This window comes from Pongo abelii, chromosome 19, assembly GCF_028885655.2.
Source record: "Pongo abelii isolate AG06213 chromosome 19, NHGRI_mPonAbe1-v2.0_pri, whole genome shotgun sequence".
Taxonomy (NCBI): domain Eukaryota; kingdom Metazoa; phylum Chordata; class Mammalia; order Primates; family Hominidae; genus Pongo; species Pongo abelii.
The window spans coordinates 14,322,637-14,340,971 of record NC_072004.2 but is presented as its reverse complement, the minus strand read 5'-3'; the positions used below and the strand labels follow the sequence as shown (position 1 = coordinate 14,340,971).

The window sequence follows — 18,335 nt, the reverse complement described above, 5'->3', positions numbered from 1 at the left end:
GAACTACTCCAGACTAATGGCTTTTAACCTTGTATACACATAGAATCTCTTGGGGAGCTTCTTAAATATACCCATGTTAAGGCCTCAGCCCCTAGTGATTCTAAATGTAATTGGTCTGAATTGTGTTCAGGCTTCACAATTTTTTTTTCTTCTTTTTTGAGACAAGGTCTCCCTCTATCACCCAGGCCGGAGTTCAGTGGCACGATCACAGCTCACTGTAGCCTTGACTTCTAGGGCTCAAGTGGGCGCCTCAGCTTCTTAGATAGCTGGGACCACGGGTGTACCACCACACCCGGCTCGTTTTTATATTTTTTGTAGAGATGGGGTTTTGCCATGTTGCCCAGGCTGGTCTTGAACTCCTGGGCTCAAGCCATCCACCCACCTTGGCCTCCTAAACTGCTGGTATTTCTTGCGTGAGCCCCCGTGCCCAGCCAGGCTTTGGAATCTCTTGAGGCTTCTTTAGGTCATTCGAATATTTCCTGAAGCTTGACGACCACTGCTCTAAACTGTGTCATCAGATTAATAATTAGATTTGTGCCAGGCACGGTGGCTCACGCCTGTAGTCCCAGCACTTTGGGAGGCCGAGGCGGGTGGATCACTTGAGGTCGTGAGTTCAAGACTAACTTGACCAACATGGAGAAACCCCATCTCTACTAAAAATACTAAAAATTAGCCAGGCATGGTGGCACATGCCTGTAATCCCAGCTACTTGGGAGGCTGAGGCAGGAGAATCGCTTGTTCCTGGGAGGTGGAGGTTGTGGTGAGCGAGATCGCACCATTGCACTCCAGCCTGGGCAACAAGAGCAAAATTCCATTTCAAAAAAAAAAAAAAAAAATGTAGATTTTAGGTCCATTTTAGTACCTTTCTGTAGAAAAAGCATAAAATTGATGAGATGGGGTGCAAAGTAAAGTCAACACTTCTATTTCACACACCTATTTCACTGAGTGGCAAATTTCTAGCTTTGAAGAAACTGGTCTCCATAGAATGCTAGCTTTTGAAAACCAAATCTTAAGTAAGGCTTGTTTTCTGACTGACGAACTTACACCCTGCTCTAGTTAAGTCAGGGTTTTCTTTCCACTGCTTTCCCAAAATGCTAGACTAATTTTCAACTCCATGCCTCTCCAAGGCATTTTCTTAGTGTGAGGTACTGTGTTTCCAAAAGTGTCAGAAAACCAAGAGAACTGTGAGAGATGATTTGGAGGTGGGGAGTGGACGCCCACATTTTAGGCATACATAGAACCAACAATAAATAACATTGAGTAAGTCATTCCTTCACCAAGTCCCATTTATTCTTCATGGCAAGATGCAAATCTCACTTATGTGCCAGTCTTGAACAGCAGAATCTTTGCCAGGAGCAGCGAGTGAGCCTAAGGTGAGGCTAGTGTGGCTTTAGTGATACTATCTGGGCTAGAAATTAACAGCATTGCTTTGTTTTCATTGTGCCTTTTAAAAATGATGATCTCCTCTTGTTGGCAAGACATCATGGCTTTTTACTTAAAATATGTTTCCTTTTAAAGTTAAGTAAAATCAGAGAGTGAATCAAATGGTTAAAGTAGCAAATACTAATTGTACAGATGGTGTGCCAGGTAAAAAGTAAGCAGAAGGTAGTTTGAGACGGATTAAAGACACAGAAATGCTGCCTCATCTGAGTCTTTTCTGTCTCTGTCTTGCAGATAAGGATCTCCACCTAATAGGAGAACACTCTGTAAAAGTGAGACGAGAAGGCACCTATTGTCAAAATCCACCCAGCCATAGGTGCTGTGCTCACATTGCACCTGTCGTGTGACATGTGGCTGCCCATGCACACGAACCTGCGGCACCAAAAGACTGGGGCAGGCAGCGGCTTCAGTGTTCTTGGAATCCTGTGTAATAGACAGCACTTCCTGGGGGCTGCGGGGAAGGTCCACTAGGGCACACAAGCCCCTCTCACCGATCTTGTCTTCAGAGTCATTTATAAAAAAAAATCCACCCTAAATGCTTGTGGATTAGTTGTACATTGGATTGGACCCTTTAAAATCTGAAAGGTCAGCCTGCCCTCAGAATGACTCGTGTGTGTGTGTGTGTGTGTGTGTGTGTGTGTGTACGCATGCATGCATGCACATGGGATTATTAAATAAAACATTGCTACCTTGTCCTTTTATAATACTTAAGAAAACATAAAGGTACCCACACGTTGGCAAAATATATTTTATTTGTTCATACAAAGAAATAGTATGAATTACCAGAATTTCATTTGCCTAGAAACATCTTTCTCTGTGTAAAATTAATTTGTGTTATACATAGGACAAAATACTTGATTTAATTTTTTGTACATATTGGCTATCCTAACATCCAAGTTATCGAAGACATACTGCTAGAATTTGCACAGTATTTTAGATTACTTGGTTGAATGAGACTCAGTGATAAATTAATGTCACAAAAGTGAGAAAACATCTAACCACACCTTTAAGTTTTATTGGCCATCCTCTTGATAAGCTGAAAAGTCACATTAGCTTCTGTGTCAGCATCTTAGATGCGTAATGTTTCTAGTTTATTGGAACCTTCCATTTTCCTTTCTTACAAAAATATCCTGGCAGGATCTGAAACTGTTTCTCCAAATGTCTAAAATATATCTGTCACTCAAAATGACCCCCAAAGAGAATCCTGGGAAGAAAACAATTTCTCCTCCTCCATCGTCCAATTAAGTATTTATTAAACAGTCACTATACTGAAAGTACCTTTCCAGGTACCACCTACTAAGTTAACAGACTACTGTTCAAACACCGCAAAGAAAGCATGAAGTAGATAGAAACAAGAAAAACCTCCCAATTTTTTTTTGTTGACCTTTTTGTTTGTTTTCACATGAGAAAAGAAACAAAACTGAGGAAAAAAAATAAAGTACTCCAATGAATATCAGAGCTTTTCGTGTAAATTGGAGGAAGTCCAAAACACGTGCCAGGACAAATTGCCGAAACAGAAAAGGGTGTTTGTCTTCTGGCAGCTAAAAAGTTAAGCTTGGTGGTCTTGCAGATTGCTAGAACAGGAAGAAATCTAAGTCTTACGTTACCTAACTTCTGCAGGAGGAAGATGACCGTCCGATGATGGGGTGCAAGCTCCGGCAGATGCTGCAACCAGATCTGTTAGGAAGTTTAAGCCATCAGACCCTTATGAGGAGATGCACATGATGTTTGATTTATTTGTCTTACATAGAAAAACTTGCTCTATTCCATCAGTACTAATATGGACATCTGTTTGAATTCAAGGATTTGACCCAGAATAGAATTTTGACCCACTTCAGTGTTCATGACTAAATGATCCTCCTTCTACCAGAAAATTTCCTGTTTCAGTTTTAAGGCAGGGAATAAACAACTTAATAAAAAATTGTCCAGCTTGGAAAGAGGGCAGGGACCTGAAGGGGAGGGAAAAGCTCCTGCGTGTTTTCCTATGGCTTTGTTGCATACTCTTCTCCGAACTCTTCTGCAGTTCCACATCGACTGCCACATCAGACCATCAGAATGATCAGAAAGTAGACAGGGCAAGACCACGTGAAGGACTTGGATACTGCCTTTTACTTCAAGCCATGTTATGCTGTAAACCGAAAAGAGGTGTTCTCAGTTTGATTTCAAATAAATGAAAAAATACACAACCAATTAGCACCCTTATGCAGGTGTTTTTCACAATCACTCATCAAGAAGGCAGAACCACGCTATGATTCTGGTATTCCCCTAAGTGCAGGTCCTACACTACTTTCTGGAGACAGTAAAAAAGCTACAAAATGGATAAAACATTGGAGAACAGGGAGAAACCTAAGAAATACACAGATCCCCCATGAGCTTTCTCCAAAACAGAACCTACACAATGATGGTTTGGCTGCTAAGTGTAAGCTAGCTAGATGTAGGCTAAAACTTTTGGGCAAATACAAACTGGATTTTCAAGACATCACTTAAAGACCAGTGACATCTCTGATCAGTTTCTAAAAATGATTTATCTTTTCCTCTTTTCATACAACGTTTCTTATACTATCAGGCAAGTGATTCCATACAACATACAAAAGTGTCCTTTGTAACTATCCCATCCCGACCATTTTGACAACATGTATATCTTCCCACATAGTCCTTGATGGAAATATAACTGAAATCACAATTCTTTTATGGTAGAAGCATTCTGGTTTAAAAAACTGAGGTTAAATTAAACATATCATTATGTGATATTGCTATATGTTTAACCAATTGCCCCTGTATTACTATATGGCTACTCAATTGCCACTATATTGCTATCTGGTTACCCAGCTGTTATAAATCAACAGAGAGGCATGGGGAGAGCATTCTGTAGAGCAGTGACAGTGCTGGTAACCCTTCTGTCAAGACCTGGCTAAAACAAGGGACAGCTGTATGAGCATTAGGCTCAAGGGTTTACAGGCAATATGGACCCAGCTTTCCCAATCTTTTTTTACAAGGGCCACTCTTAGTTCTTCCTGTTTGGCCACTGGCTACTGCCCATATTATCACTCTGAGATATAATTCTGAGATGAGCTAGGAATTCCAAAGATGCATCAAGCTGAGGTGTCAGACTCCTTTCCTCTGCCAGGCTGCCTGTCATTTTGAGGCCTTTGTCTTTTCTCCCTATTGAGGCTGTGAGCCTGCTGCCCAACACTGGCTGGCTCTGTACCTAGCAGCACCTTGGTAGACGCTGATGCCGCGGGACACAGCTGACACCTCTGAGTCTCGACACCCAGCGCCCTTGGTTTGTGCTGGCGGCTTTGCTAGCCTCCGGATTCTTTGGTGTGTCAAAGCAGAACTGTCTGCCTGGGGAACGCAGCGTGGTGTAGTTTCATGCAAATTAAAGGAGATCATCTTGATTTCTGAAGCAGCACCCAGGCATCTCACACACATGACCTGGGAAAGAGGGGGCAACAATCTGCATACACTTCAAACCAGGGAACGGGGCAGAGGAGGATACAGGGCCATCCTGCAAAATCAAAAGCTGAAGTCAATGGACCCTAGCATTCTGACTCTAAAAGGATGTGGATAGAGGGCGCAGTGGCTCACACCTGTAATCTCAACACTTTGGGAGGCCAAGGCAGGCGGATCACCTGAGGTCGGGAGTTCAATACCAGCCTGACCAACATGGAGAAACCCTGTCTCTACTAAAAACACAAAATTAGCCAGGCATGGTGGTGCATGCCTGTAATCCCAGCTACTTGGGGGGCTGAGACAGGAGAATCACTTGAACCGGGAAGCAGAGGTTGTGGTGAGCATATATCACACAATTGCGCCCCAGCCTGGGCAACAAGAGCAAGACTCCATCTCAAAAAAAAAAAAAAAAAAAAAAGAAAAAAAAAAGGATGTGGACGTCCCTGTAAAGGGAGTGAGAAATTTCCCCATGTGCTGAATGGAGCGGGGGACAGAACCCTAGGGCTGTGGCTTTCAGGCTACATCATTGGACCGGACACCACATCTGCAAGGAGGCTGCTACATGAGGTCTGCCCTTTAGAATACAGTCCTGTTGAGGCAGCTCAGCGTTCCTACTAGGTACACAGGCAGGAGGAGACAGGGAAGCTGGAATGGGAGACCCAAGACAAGACAAGGAGGCAGCAACTGGAGAACTCAGACGGTGACTGAAGGCTGAATACCCGTAACAACAAAAATCTCAAGTTGTGCTTTTCTTCGTTTTAAATATAACAGGTAGGGGAGAAGAAAAAATGGAAGCACCATCAATTGTGAAGAAGAGAACGAAATACTAGAGTTAAACACTTTGGAATGTTAACAGATTATGAAGCTAACTCTCTAAAGAGTGTGGCTAGGCAGCTTAGTGAATTAATTGCTTATGAATTAAAAATAAATTATTATAAAATAGATTTCTGTACATTTTACATACATATAATCTCTGTCAATAGATAAGCCACGTGGGTAAGGTACATAGACTGGGTTTGTTCAATCCCAGCCAAAGTCGTGCCCGGTCATCTGGTAGAACTTGAGGTTGAAAGGCCGGTAGAACTCACGCAGCCTGCGCACCACCTCGCGGTCGATCTCAGGGTGGGTCCTGCCCTTGGTCTTGCCCAGGCAGTGGGGCCGGCTGCTGCCCTCCGCCTTCTTCAGGCAGGGGAAGCCCTTGGTCTTGTTGAAGTAGAAGTGCTTGTCCGTGATGATCCTCTTGAGGCCCAGGAAGTCCTGCACGCGGCCCAGCTCGCCGGCCGGGTCGCTGATGAGCCGCTCGCCGCTCACGAAGAGCATCTGGCGGATGGGGAAGTGGCGCAGCCAGTGCTCCAGGTGCTTGGCGTAGATGCCGATCTGGATGGCGCTCCACGACGTGTCGATGAGGCCCGCTGTCCTGTTTTTGAACGTCAAGCTCTCGAAGGTGGGGATGTCGGGCCGCTTGGACAGCGTCTGCGTGTAGTCCGAGATGGCCCTGGTCACCGGGTCCCGCACCACCACGATGAGCTTGGTGTCCTTGGACATGGCCGAGATGCGCGCGGGGGCCTCCCGCGTGACGAAGTAACTGGGCGTCTTCTCCATGGTGATCTGCCCGTCCAGGGTTCTGGGCATCAGGTCCCTGAGAAACGCAAGCAAACAAACCGGGATCAGAAGGTGACGCCTCTCTGGCCACGCGTCTTAAGGTCACGACTTCCAATCCCATCTCCCTCTTATTTCTGGAAGCAGTGGTAGAAACATGTAAAATGCAAGTAGAACTTTAGAGCTGAAAGGTACATTAGCATCCCACCTGGTTTGGAGGGCAGGTACCATCTACCGGAAACACGAAGGCCCCTTCATGCAAGGTAGAAAGTGCAAGCTACCTGTTTCTCTAAGATCCTCTTGTGGATATAACCTTTCCCTTATTTTCCCAGCTTTCAGATTGCCCCAAACATCTGATGCCAAAATACAAAAGCCTTTGGCCTCTGATAAGTGCCTTTCCTAAAACTATAGCACCCAGGACTCCCAGAGATTTCACTGTCCATGAGTCCTGCCATTAGTCTGCCTTCCCACACTTATCAAACCCAGGCAGATGTGCCTTGGGCACTGGAAGGAAAACATCCCTCGGGTCCCGCCCAGTTGTTCCGGCTTTATCACAGTGACTGCTGACAAAGCCTTTACTTCACAAAGCAACAAGGCACACAGCAGCCAAAAAATCCAGTGAAATCAGGTAAGTAAACTGATACAAACATGCCACGAGGAAATTCCCAAGACACAACTCTAGAAGCCTCCAAAAATACTTTTGAGGGGGTACTATGCTCACTATCTGGGTGATGGGATCAATGGTACCCCAAACATCAGCATCATGCAATATACCTATGTAACAAATTCTTGCACGTGCATCCCCTGAATCTAAAATAAAAGCTGAAATTATAAAACAACAACAATAATAATAATAAAAAAAAACCAAGCTGGGCACACTGGCTCACGCCATTAATCTCAGCACTTTGGGAGGCGGAGGCGGGTGGATCACCTGAGGTCAGGAGATCAAAACCAGCCTGGACAAAATGGCAAAACTCCGTCTCTCCTAAAAGCCAAAAAACAATTAGCTGGGCGTGGTGGTGCATGTCTGGAATCCCAGCTACTTGGGAGGCTGAGGCAGGAGAATTGCTGGAACCAGGGAGGCAGAGGTTGCAGTGAGTCAAGATGGTGTTATTGTACTCCAGCCTGGGCAACAAGAGCGAAACTCTGCTCAAAAAAAAAAAAAAAAAAATTAAATGAGGTTAGATCCAGCAATCCCACTTCTGGATAGATATACAAAGGAATTGAAATTGGTATGTCAAATAGATATCTGCATTTCCCTGTTCATTTTATAATAGAATTATTCAAAATTGACAAGATATGGAAACAACTTAAGTGTCTATCAATGGAGAATAGATTTTTTAAGTGTAGTATATATGCACAATGAAATATTATACAGCCTTTAAAAAGAAGGAAATTCTGTCATCTGCAATAACATGAATGCAACTGGAAGACATTATGCTAAGTGAAATAAATCAGGCACAGAAAGACAAATACTGTGTTATCTCATTTATATGTAGAATCTAAAAAAGTTGATCTCACAGAAAGAGAGTAAAAAGGTGGTTACCAGAGGCTGGTTGGCGGATTAAAGGGAAGATGATGAAAGACAAGATGTTGATCAACGGGTTCTAAGTTTCAGTTAGACTGGAGAAATAAGTTGTAGGGATCTATTTCACTACACAGTGACCATAGTTAATAATAATATATTGTGTATTTCAAAACTTCTTCAAAAACAGATTTTCAAGTTTCTTACCACACACAAAAAATGATAAGTTGGTGAGGTGATGGATATGTTAATTTGCTTGATTGAATCTTTCTTTCTTTTTTTTTTTTTGAGACAGAGTCTTACTCTGTCACCTAGGCTGGAGTGCAGTGGTATGATCTCAGCTCACTGCAACCTCCGCCTCTCAGGTTCAAGCAATTCTCCTGCCTCAACCTCCTGAGTACCTGGGACTACAGGCGCCCACTACCACACCTGGCTAATTTTTGTATTTTTAGTAGAGATGGGGTTTCACCATGTTGGCCAAGATGATCTCGATCTCCTGACCTCGTGATCCACCCGCCTCGGCCTCCCAAAGTGCTGGGATTACAGACGTGAGCCACTGCTCCCGGCCATTGATTAAATCTTTCTAGAATATAAATGTAGATCAAAATATTACAGTGTACCCCCAAAATATGCACAATTATTTCACAAATAACTTTTTTTAAAAAAGGAAAAAAATTAAATGAAATTCATAAAGCTGACTCAGTTTAGCTCAAATTAGCTTCTTAAATTAGTTAAGGAATTTGGGATCTAAAGTCAGACTACCTGGGTTTAAATTCTGGCTCTACCTCTTATAAGCTACGTCACTTTGAATAATTTATTTAACTTTTCTGGGCATCTTTTTCTCGTCCACAGAAATGGAGCTACCAATACGTATTCATGGAAGTTTAATGAGGATTAAACAATTAATAATTATAATATGCTTAGAATACACCTGACATATGGAATATACTTGACAAATATCAGCCACTACTACTGTCATTATTATTATCATTATTAAGTTGCTCAATACACAGTTTATGGCATATCATATGACCAAAATTCAGCATATGTGTATAAGCACTATGTGTATACATCAAAAGGAGGTGTGTTAACTAAGTGGATACTAAGCTTTGGTGACAGATCTACAATCAGACAAGTTATTATTTACAAGTCAGATAATTTATTGGGTGCCTGCTATTATTCTGGATACCATGTTAGAGGCTATATCATCTATTAGCTATCTACTATGGAACAGAGATTTCTGATTGATTCCTGCCTAGGCACAGGAATTAAAAAGAAAAAAAAGAGAATTTCCCATTATTTTTGACCAAGTATTTACCTCTCAGTAAGGCATTCTAAGCTTCAAGCCATCTTAATCCACTGAGACCACAATTCTCCTATCTAGCACCGATACAGAAACGACAGAAACTTTATCACAGGAGTCAGAAAAGGCAATTCCCTGGAGGGCGGACACTCCTTCTTCCGGACTGCCAACAGGGAGTTTGAAGAAGGGTGCTTTTCCCTTAAGGAAGACTGCTCAGCAGCACTGGAGTCAGCCTTGGTTTAAGCTAAAGCTGGATTGACCCACTTTGCCCATTAACCACTTAAATTAATGTAGCAGTGTCATCAGGCTAATGTGATTGAGGATTAAAGAGAGTCTCGGCTCACAACTTATTTTGCATTTGACTAAAAAGCAGGTCAAGTCAGATAAAGCCCAAGTTCTTTTTCCCCTGTGTTAAACCATCTGCAACTAGACAGTTTACAAGACATTAATATTCAGAATCAAAGCATTATCACCACGATTGAAGGAATATCAAACCCCAAGGTTCTTCGGGACCATTGCAGAGAAGGGGGTTTTGGGGCATCTCGATGTCAGTCTGACTTAGCATGGGCTTGGAAGTCAGGCCACCGAGTTTGACTCTCAGCACCTCCATTTACTAAGGTGTGTGACCCTGGGGGACACATCACTTAATCTGTCCGTGCTGCAGTTTTCTCATCTGAATAATGAAAAAAAAAAAAAACAGATGATGTCTGCCTCCTAGGGCTTTTGAAAGAACTGCAAAGTTAGCTTTGGTACCCAGCCTGGTACCTAGTAGGCTGTTAGAAAAATGTTATCAATTATCTTCTGTTGACAGGATCTTGGAAAGGATGTAAGGAAGCAAGACTTGTGCACAGGGGACTTGTCACTCATTCAGTTCTACCCCACAGGCGGGCAACGAGGGAGGTTTGGCTCGTGGAAGAGGCTAAGTACAGGAATGCTGGATTCTGCTCTCAGCCTGCCTGGGGTCCACAACCTTCCCTGAACTCTGCAGCCGGAATTTCCTCACTAGCCCTAAAGAAGGGCTTGTCAGTAGCTGAACAGGATGCTAAATTGGCAATTGTGTATAAGAAACCACCTAATAAAGCTAGTAAAAAGGAAATGAGAGATCAACCATAAATAAAGATTCCCTGAGCCGTGGGCAGATTTACTGTGCTCGACTGCCTGCTGGTCCCCCAAACCATATGAGGGCCCCTCTCCCCAGGACAGTCTGGTGTTTGTCCACATGTGTCAGAAAGCACTCAAGGAGCCTCAGAATTTATTTTGATTATTGTCAAAATAACGGAGCCAGGGGAACTACTGCTGTGATAAAGAGACTCCTAAGCCCTTGTCCAGTGGAGGCTCCGGGGCCACTCTCCCCTCGGCATGCTTGGGTGCAGACAAGCAGTGGCTGAGAAGTGAGATCCACAACAGGATTTATCATTTTGGCAAATGCCTCCTGAGCCCTCTCCAAAGGCTTCCCGGGGCACATCTGTAGTAAGTGCTGGGTTCAGACCCTGACATCTCCCAAGATGCCAAGAAAAAAATTACTCAGCCGGGCTCGGTGGCTCACGCCTGGAATCCCAGCACTTTAGGAGGCCGAGGTGGGTGGTTCACTTGAGGTCAGGAGTTCGAGACCAGCCTGGCCAACATGGTGAAACCCTGTCTCTCCTAAAAATACAAAAATTAGCTGAGCATGGTGGCACACGCCTGTAATCCTGGCTACTCGGGAGGCTGAGACATGAGAATCTCTTGAACCTGGGAGGCGGAGGTTGCAGTGAGCTGAGATCGTGCCACTGCACTCCATCCTGGGCAACAGAGTGAGACTCTGTCTCAAAGGAAAAAAAAGAAAAAAAGAAAAGAGTAATCAATCACGCTTGTTAAATCACAGTAGCAAAGACTTTATTCACGACCGTCATGATAGGTATAGAGACCCACTGCAGTGGAGTCTTGCAGTGATGGGGAGACAGATTGGCCTCAACTCCGAATACAGCATGGGCAAGTGGGCTTTATAGCCAAGGAGCAGGGTGGGGGTCAGTGGACAGAAACTTACTACGAGGAGCCATGAGGGGTAAAGGGAATTCTGGCTAAACCGATCTAATAGGACTCTCCCTGAAGACTGGCCAAAGTGACCAGACATCACGTGGGGGCTGGTGGAGGCTGAGGAACCTGATAAGATATCAAGGGTGAGGAGTTCATGCCAAAATGACTTATCAGGGCCCTTTGCTAAGACTGGGTTTTACAAGGAAGTGCACAGGAGGTCCTGGGAGAAGGTTCAGGAGGCAGACTGAAGTTTGCTCAAGCAAAGAACCTTTGTCACACCAAGTGAGAAGCATGGCAGGCCTGAGAAGTGTGTGAACGGCTCCTTGCACAGAACCATCCAGGCAAGTCCCTCTTTGCCCCTTTGGCTGCTCTTCTTCTGCCACCCTCACCCCACAACCGCGCAGTCCTGGAATCAAGTTCTTTCCATTCACTAACTGGGCACACCTTCCTCTTCCTCCTCCCCTCCTCTGGGCACGCTTGCTGCCCTCACTCTCAGAAACCTCTCTGATCTCAACAGTGGCAGAGAAGAAAGGATGAGGATGTGGCCGAGGGTAAGACCCCCTCACATGGAATCTGCGTGCCCATCCCAGCAACCTCAGCAGCCTGTCCAGCCCCAGGCTGGCCTCCAGAGTGAGCACATGATGCAGGTTAACTGAGTCACTCATCGTAAAAACCAGCTTCTCAAAGGGATAGTCAGAGCTCATAATTATACAGCGCCCTGGAGCTTGCAAACTTTCACCTGCTTTATCATCTACTTTAATGCCTTTGTGGTAGTTATTGTAATCTCCAATTCAAATGAAGACACTGAGTCTAAAGGAGAGAGGGTGACTTGCTTGGAGATGGGTCACCGGCTGCAGGTCAGAGAGTTGGGACTTGTAGTCAGCTCTCCTGATGGGCCTTCTTCCATTCATGATGATCCTCTCTCAACCCTCCTTTGCTTCTTCTTAATATGATTTAGAACACGTAGAGCTACACACCTGTCCTCTCTTTAAATAGATTCCTGTATTTTTTCTTTCATTCATACATTAGTAGCCTAATAGGTACTTCAGTGCTAATCAGATCACTGCCGATCATAATTGTTCAAATAGGCGTCCAATTTCGAAACAATAAGGTTCTTTGGTTTACATGTTCCTATTGTTAACTGCCTTCTATGGGGCCTAGAAAATTACCAATCATTGCAATAGCACCTCCTCTCCAGCAGCCCTGGCCCTGCCTCTTCTTCCCCTCTTTACCACGTGGGCAGGAAGGGATACCTTTTTGAAAAGCACGTAAACCTGGCACATATTCCTAATAGATGTTTGTGAGGCCAATAGGGCTAGACAGCATCTCCAGTCCAAAGCTAAGGAAGGCACAATGCTCACAGCCCACAAGAGTATTCCTTGGGACAAGCCTAGGAGATACTAACCAGGTATGTGCGCCCACATGAACACAGGGTGACAGAACCCAAGAAAGATCCTACCTCTTTAATTAAACCTAAGGGCAAAGCAGGCTTGTCACCCCAGTAAGGTTTGGGGATGACAAGCACAATGAACTTCCAGGACCACCAGTGGCCTCAAAAAACTGAGCCACAGTGCATGATTCTGAGAACCGGGAGGATTTGGAGTATTTCAGGCTTTCAATTTGTTTAAGGATATTTCAAGAAAGGTATAAGCCAGGCTGGGTGTGGTGGCTCACACCTGTAATCCCAGCATTATGGGAGGCCGAGGCAGCTGGATCACCTGAGGTCAGGAGTTTGAGACCAGCCTGGCCAACATGTCGAAACCTCGTCTCTACTAAAAATACAAAAATTAGCCAGGTGCAGTGGCGCACACCTGTAATCCCACCTACTTGGGAGGCTGAGGCAGGAGAATCACTTGAACCTGGGAGGCAGAGGTTGCAGTGAGCCAAGATGGTGCCATTGTACTCCAGCCTGGGCAACAAGAGCAAAACTGCATCTCAAAAAACAAACAAACCAAAACAAAGAAAGGTATATGAGCCGGGTGCAGTGGCTCACACCTGTAATCCCCAGCACTTTGGGAGGCCAAGGTGGTCGATCACGAGGTCAGGAGATTGAGACCATTCTGGCCAACATGATGAAACCCCACCTTTACTAAAATACAAAAAATTAGCCGGGCGTGGTGGCATGCACCTGTAGTCCCAGTCACTCCGGAGGCTGAGGCAGGAGAATCACTTGAACCTGAGAGGTGGAGGTTGCAGTGAGCTGAGATTGCATCACTGCACTCCAGCCTGGTGATAGAACAAGAATCCGTCTCAAAAAAAATGGTATATGCCACCTCTGTGGCACTCAGTTCCATCCCTGGAAGCATTTTAAATCATGCAGGGTGCTTTTAATCAGCGTGATATGCCTGGCCCCTCCCCACACCCATTGAATCAGGCCCTGGATGGGTGGGGCTTAAAAATGGGATTCTTCTAGATGGTTCTAATGTGCAACCAGGACTGGAAACCATTATGCTGTGGTATCTGTGGGCCTGGAACTTGTCATAATCTAGTCATTTATTCTGCTGATATTCATGGGCACCTAAGTGGAGATACTATGTGGGTATAGAGGTCCACCATCGTCGGGGGAAAAAATGAGAAAACATCATTGTCAGCAGAACTGAAAGTTGTTCAGCTAATCCAAGACTAGCTATTTGAGTCATGGATAGAGGTGTGAAGGTCACATGCTCAGCTGCCTGGAGATCACTTCCCAGGGCCAGTGAGGGCTTGTGTCCTGATGGTCTACAAACTGCAGAGAAAAGAACAAATCCATTCCACTCAGGCAGGCTAGGTGCAATGGCTCACACCTGTAATCCCAGCACTTTGGAGGCTGAGGTGGGCAGATTACCTGAGGCCAGGAGTTCAAGACCAGCCTGGCCAACATGACGAAACCTAGTCTCTACTAATAATACCAAAAAAAAAAAAAAAATTAGCCAGGCATGATGGTGGGCTCCTGTAATCCCAGCTACTCAGGAGGCTGAGGCAGGAGAGTCACTTGAACCTAGGAGACGGAGTTTGCAGTGAGCCGAGATCCCACCACTGCACTCCAGCCTAGGCAATGGAGCGAGACTCCATCTCAAAAAAAAAAAAAAAATCCAATCAGGATAAGACACTTGTTACCCCTAAACACATACACACACACCCCTCTGAGAGTTGGTTACCTGATGTGAATCAGGCTACCAGTAAAACAAAACAAATGAAAGGAAACTAGAAAAAAGATAAGTCTACCTCTACTGGTGTGATAAAGAAAAGCTATCAGAGGTATCTAATTCTTTCATCATCAAAAGTTAAATAATATTACCCTAAGCAGAAGAAAAACAGACAGGTGAAGAATAATACTAGTATTAGATTGTCTAATTTATGCTCGTATAAGAGTTTGTGGCTGCAAATGAATCTCAGTGCTCTTTTAGAGCATATGAATGCACTTAGCCTCTCGCCATCGGATGCCTTAAACAGCCTCAGGACTCAACAGAGTCCCCGCCAACAAGAAGGCCCTCACCAGATGCGTCCCCAAAATCTTGGTCTTGTCAGCCTCCAGAACTGTAAGAAATAAACTCCTTTCTTTATAAACAAAAGAAAGAAAGGACGGAAGGAAGGAAAAGGAAAGAAAGACACTAAGTTCTCATTTAAAAGAAAAGATTCCATGAAAGTAAGATGAATTAATGGCGTAAATTCCTGTCTTCCTTTTTCCCACCCTTGAGGCAGGATGCTCAGAATCATGTTTGAGGATTTAGAATTTCCATCTGCAGTCGGAGATAGCCTCTGCCCCTTGCCTTTCCTCTCCAGAACAGAGAGGCCAGCTGAGAAGATGAGCTGACTTTCTGCCAAGTCAATTTCCCACTGGGGAATGGCGGTCCCAGGGCTTTGGAGAAACACGAGACTTTACCACTGAACATCCCAACTATTGCTGGGGCTCTTAAATACTGCAGCTAGAAGTGGACTATTAAAAACCAACCTTGAAGGCTAAAGGTGTAGGAAATTAAAATGAACCACAGCAGTTCTAAAAAGCCCTATAATTCTGATGTTACCCAGTACCAAATGTTGCTCTAATTTCTTCTTCTGCTTCTTCCTTTCCTCGGGTGATATCCCTCCTCCTATAGCCCAGCAATTGAAGTTACTGTTTGAACTGGTAAATTACACAACAATAAAAAAGAAGATTATTGAAATGGGTGTAACCTAACTCACAACAGGCAAACAGATGCCTGGAAATTTATGTAAAACAGATGATGGAAGTTAATGTGCTTTAGAGAGGAGAGCAAGCTGCAGCCCACATTGAGTTGGGGTAGGCCCAGTCTTCCAAGCCAATTGAGGAAAACTGGGAAGAGCAAGGGAAACATTCACCCCACCCACTTCTCCTGGCCCGTTAGGAAAATGACTTCCTTGTTTAGTTGCAGAAATACCCCATGTTTTCTGAACTCCAACAAAGATTCTTTTTCGTTTTTTAAACTTAATTTTTAACTTAGATATAGTAAAAATCATTCTTAGTGTCCAGTTCCAAGAATTTTGACAAATGCATAGAATTATGTAACCACCACTATCATCAAGATAGAGAACAATTCTAGCAATCCCCCAAATCCACTTATTCAGCCTCTTCCAATGAAGATTTTACAAGTTCCCTTTGAAACGGCCAAAGGTTGCCCAAATCCTTGTTTTGACACTGCTTTGGGGAAAATATTGATTGAAATGAAAAAATCGTCAGTAGAGACATAGAAGTTTTTTTTCCTTTTTTTTTCTTTTGAGACAGAGTCTTGCTCTATTGCCCTGGCTGGAGTGCAGTGGTGTGATCTCGGCTCTCTGCAACCTCCGCCTCCTGGGTTCAAGCAATTCTCCTGCCTCAGCTTCCAGAGTAGCTGAGATTACAGGTGCCGCCACCATGCCCAGCTAATTTTTGTATTTTTAGTAGAGATGGGGTTTCATCATGTTGGACAGACTGGTGTCGAACTCCTGATCTCAACTGATCCACCCGCTTCGGCCTCCCAAAGTGTTGGGATTACAGGCGTGAGCCTGAGATTACAGGCCACCGCATCTGGCCAAATTTTCACATAACTGATATATTTACTGTTGTTTTTTTTCTTTAAAGACAAGTCATTTTTTTGAAGATATCTGCTCCTAATCGGCACGTCCCAGTGATTACTTTCCTGGGCTTCAGCTTCCTCATCTATAAAATTAGTTCACCAGTGGAATCTGCAGAGGGTCAGCCCATTCTGATAAACTGTTCTCACACCAATCCCAAGAGCATGGGACAGTAAATTGTGATGTCACATCTGCTTTACCTTCCAGGAAGCCCAGGTCCAGCCTCTGAGAATTCACCAGTCAAAAATGTGACAAACAGAAATATTTACAAACACAAGAATCAAGATTTCTAGGAAGGCTATGTTTCCCCCCTCCCCACTCCAAAGCAAAACATGTTCCTAGCATCTACACAGTCACAAATCTGTCTAGGAAATAAGGATGCCCCCTTAAAAAGAGCAAAGGAAATAGAGAGTGCAGTTTTTTGAGTGCCTGATAAACCAACAAATATCAGCAGCTAAACTCAAAAAGAAAACACTGGGATACTGGGGGTTGGGTGAGGGGCATAAAGAGACGATTCAGAGAATATTTTAGGGCAGTGAAACTATCCTTCAGGAAAATATCATGCAGCTTCCATGTCATTATACACATGTCCAAACCCACAGATTATGCAACACCACCAGTGAACCCCAGTGTAAACTATGAACTTTGGGTGATAATGAGATGTCAATGTACGTTCATCTATTGTATCACTTTGGTAGGAAATATTGATAACGGGGGAGTTTATGCATGTAGGGGGTGAGTAGGAGTACATAAGAAATCCCTGATGAGCCTGGCGTGCTGGCACGCCTGTAATCTCAGTTACTCAGAGGCCCTGAGGAAGGACGATTGCTTAAGCCCAGGAATTTGAGGCTGTACTGGCTATAATTGCTCCTCTGAACATCCACTGCACTACAGCCTAAGCCACATAGTGAGAACATATCTCAAGAAATAAATAAATATCTGTATCTTCCCTTCAATTTTGCTGTGAACCTATAACTGCTCTTAAAAATAAAGTCAATTAAAAAAAAAACATGAAAAAACACTGGAATCTGGCAAAGATTCTTCTCCCAATCAAACGACTCAGGCTCCCCCAAACTTTTCAACTAGGCCTCAACTTTTGTCATTCTCTTTGCCTCTGCAATGTCCCATTTTAGCAATAATTCTACTGAGTTGGTTTAGCTAGAATCCCCCATCCTCCATAGCTGATCACCATCGATATTTAAAGGTTCTCAGCCTTGGCCAGGCGCGGTGGCTCATGCCTGTAATCCCAACACTTTGGGAGGCTGAGGTGGGTGGATCACCTTGAGGTTAGGAGTTCAAGACCAGCCTGACCAACACGGAGAAACCCCTCTACTGAAAATAGAAAAATTAGCTGGGCGTGGTGGCACATGCCTGTAATCCCAGCTACTGGGGAGGCTGAGGCAGGAGAATCGCTTGAACCAGGGAGAGGTTGCGGTGAGCCAAGATCGCACCATTGCGAGACTCTGTCTCAGAAAAAAAAGTTCTCAGCCTCTACCATCCCCCAGGTGATGTTGGGTCACCCTGGCCTGTCTTCAGTAAGAATCTGGCTAGGTGGGTTTAGCCAGAATCCCCGGACCCCTGATGATTCCTCTTAGTAATTTTCCAACCACTGACAACCTCTCACCCCCTGCCCGAAGACATCCCCTACTCCTCCCACACCCTACCCCACCCCCTCACCCACAGCACCTTGGCTATAAATCCCCACTTGTCTATGCTGTATTAGGAACTGAGGCCAGTTCTGAGGTCTCTTTTCCTTTGTTGCAATAGTTGTTAAACAAAATTTTTTTTTTTTTTTGAGTCGGAGTCTCACTCTGTCACCCAGGCTGGAGTGCAGTGGTGCCATCTCAGCTCACTGCCACCTCTGCCTCCCCAGGTTCAAGCGATTCTCCTGCCTCAGCCTCCCGAGTAGCTGGGACTACAGGCGCCCGCCACCACGCTCGGCTAATTTTT

At 44.5% G+C, this 18,335-nt stretch overlaps 1 protein-coding gene and 1 long non-coding RNA gene across 3 annotated transcripts in view; one reads left to right on the top strand and one right to left on the bottom strand.

The window, feature by feature from the left end:
* Nucleotides 1-2,174: 2,174 nt before the first annotated feature.
* Nucleotides 2,175-18,335, bottom strand: part of LOC100442248 (heparan sulfate glucosamine 3-O-sulfotransferase 3B1) — a 50,153-nt gene continuing 33,992 nt past the window's right edge. Inside the window, exons 2-3 of one of the 2 annotated variants that reach the window (XR_010137926.1) lie at nucleotides 5,858-6,532; nucleotides 2,175-3,568 (exon numbers count right to left, since the gene is read on the bottom strand). Coding sequence is in view for 1 of the 2 variants with exons in the window: in XM_063718034.1 (XP_063574104.1) it covers nucleotides 5,914-6,532 (619 nt within the window). In the remaining variant the exon portion in view is untranslated. Of the gene's footprint in view, nucleotides 6,533-18,335 lie in introns of both variants that reach the window. The other variant, XM_063718034.1, reaches the window with a different exon arrangement.
* LOC129051017 (uncharacterized) lies at nucleotides 6,529-10,460 on the top strand. The gene is made up of 2 exons (XR_008514973.2): nucleotides 6,529-7,120; nucleotides 10,132-10,460. It is a non-coding gene; the product is annotated as an uncharacterized LOC129051017 (long non-coding RNA).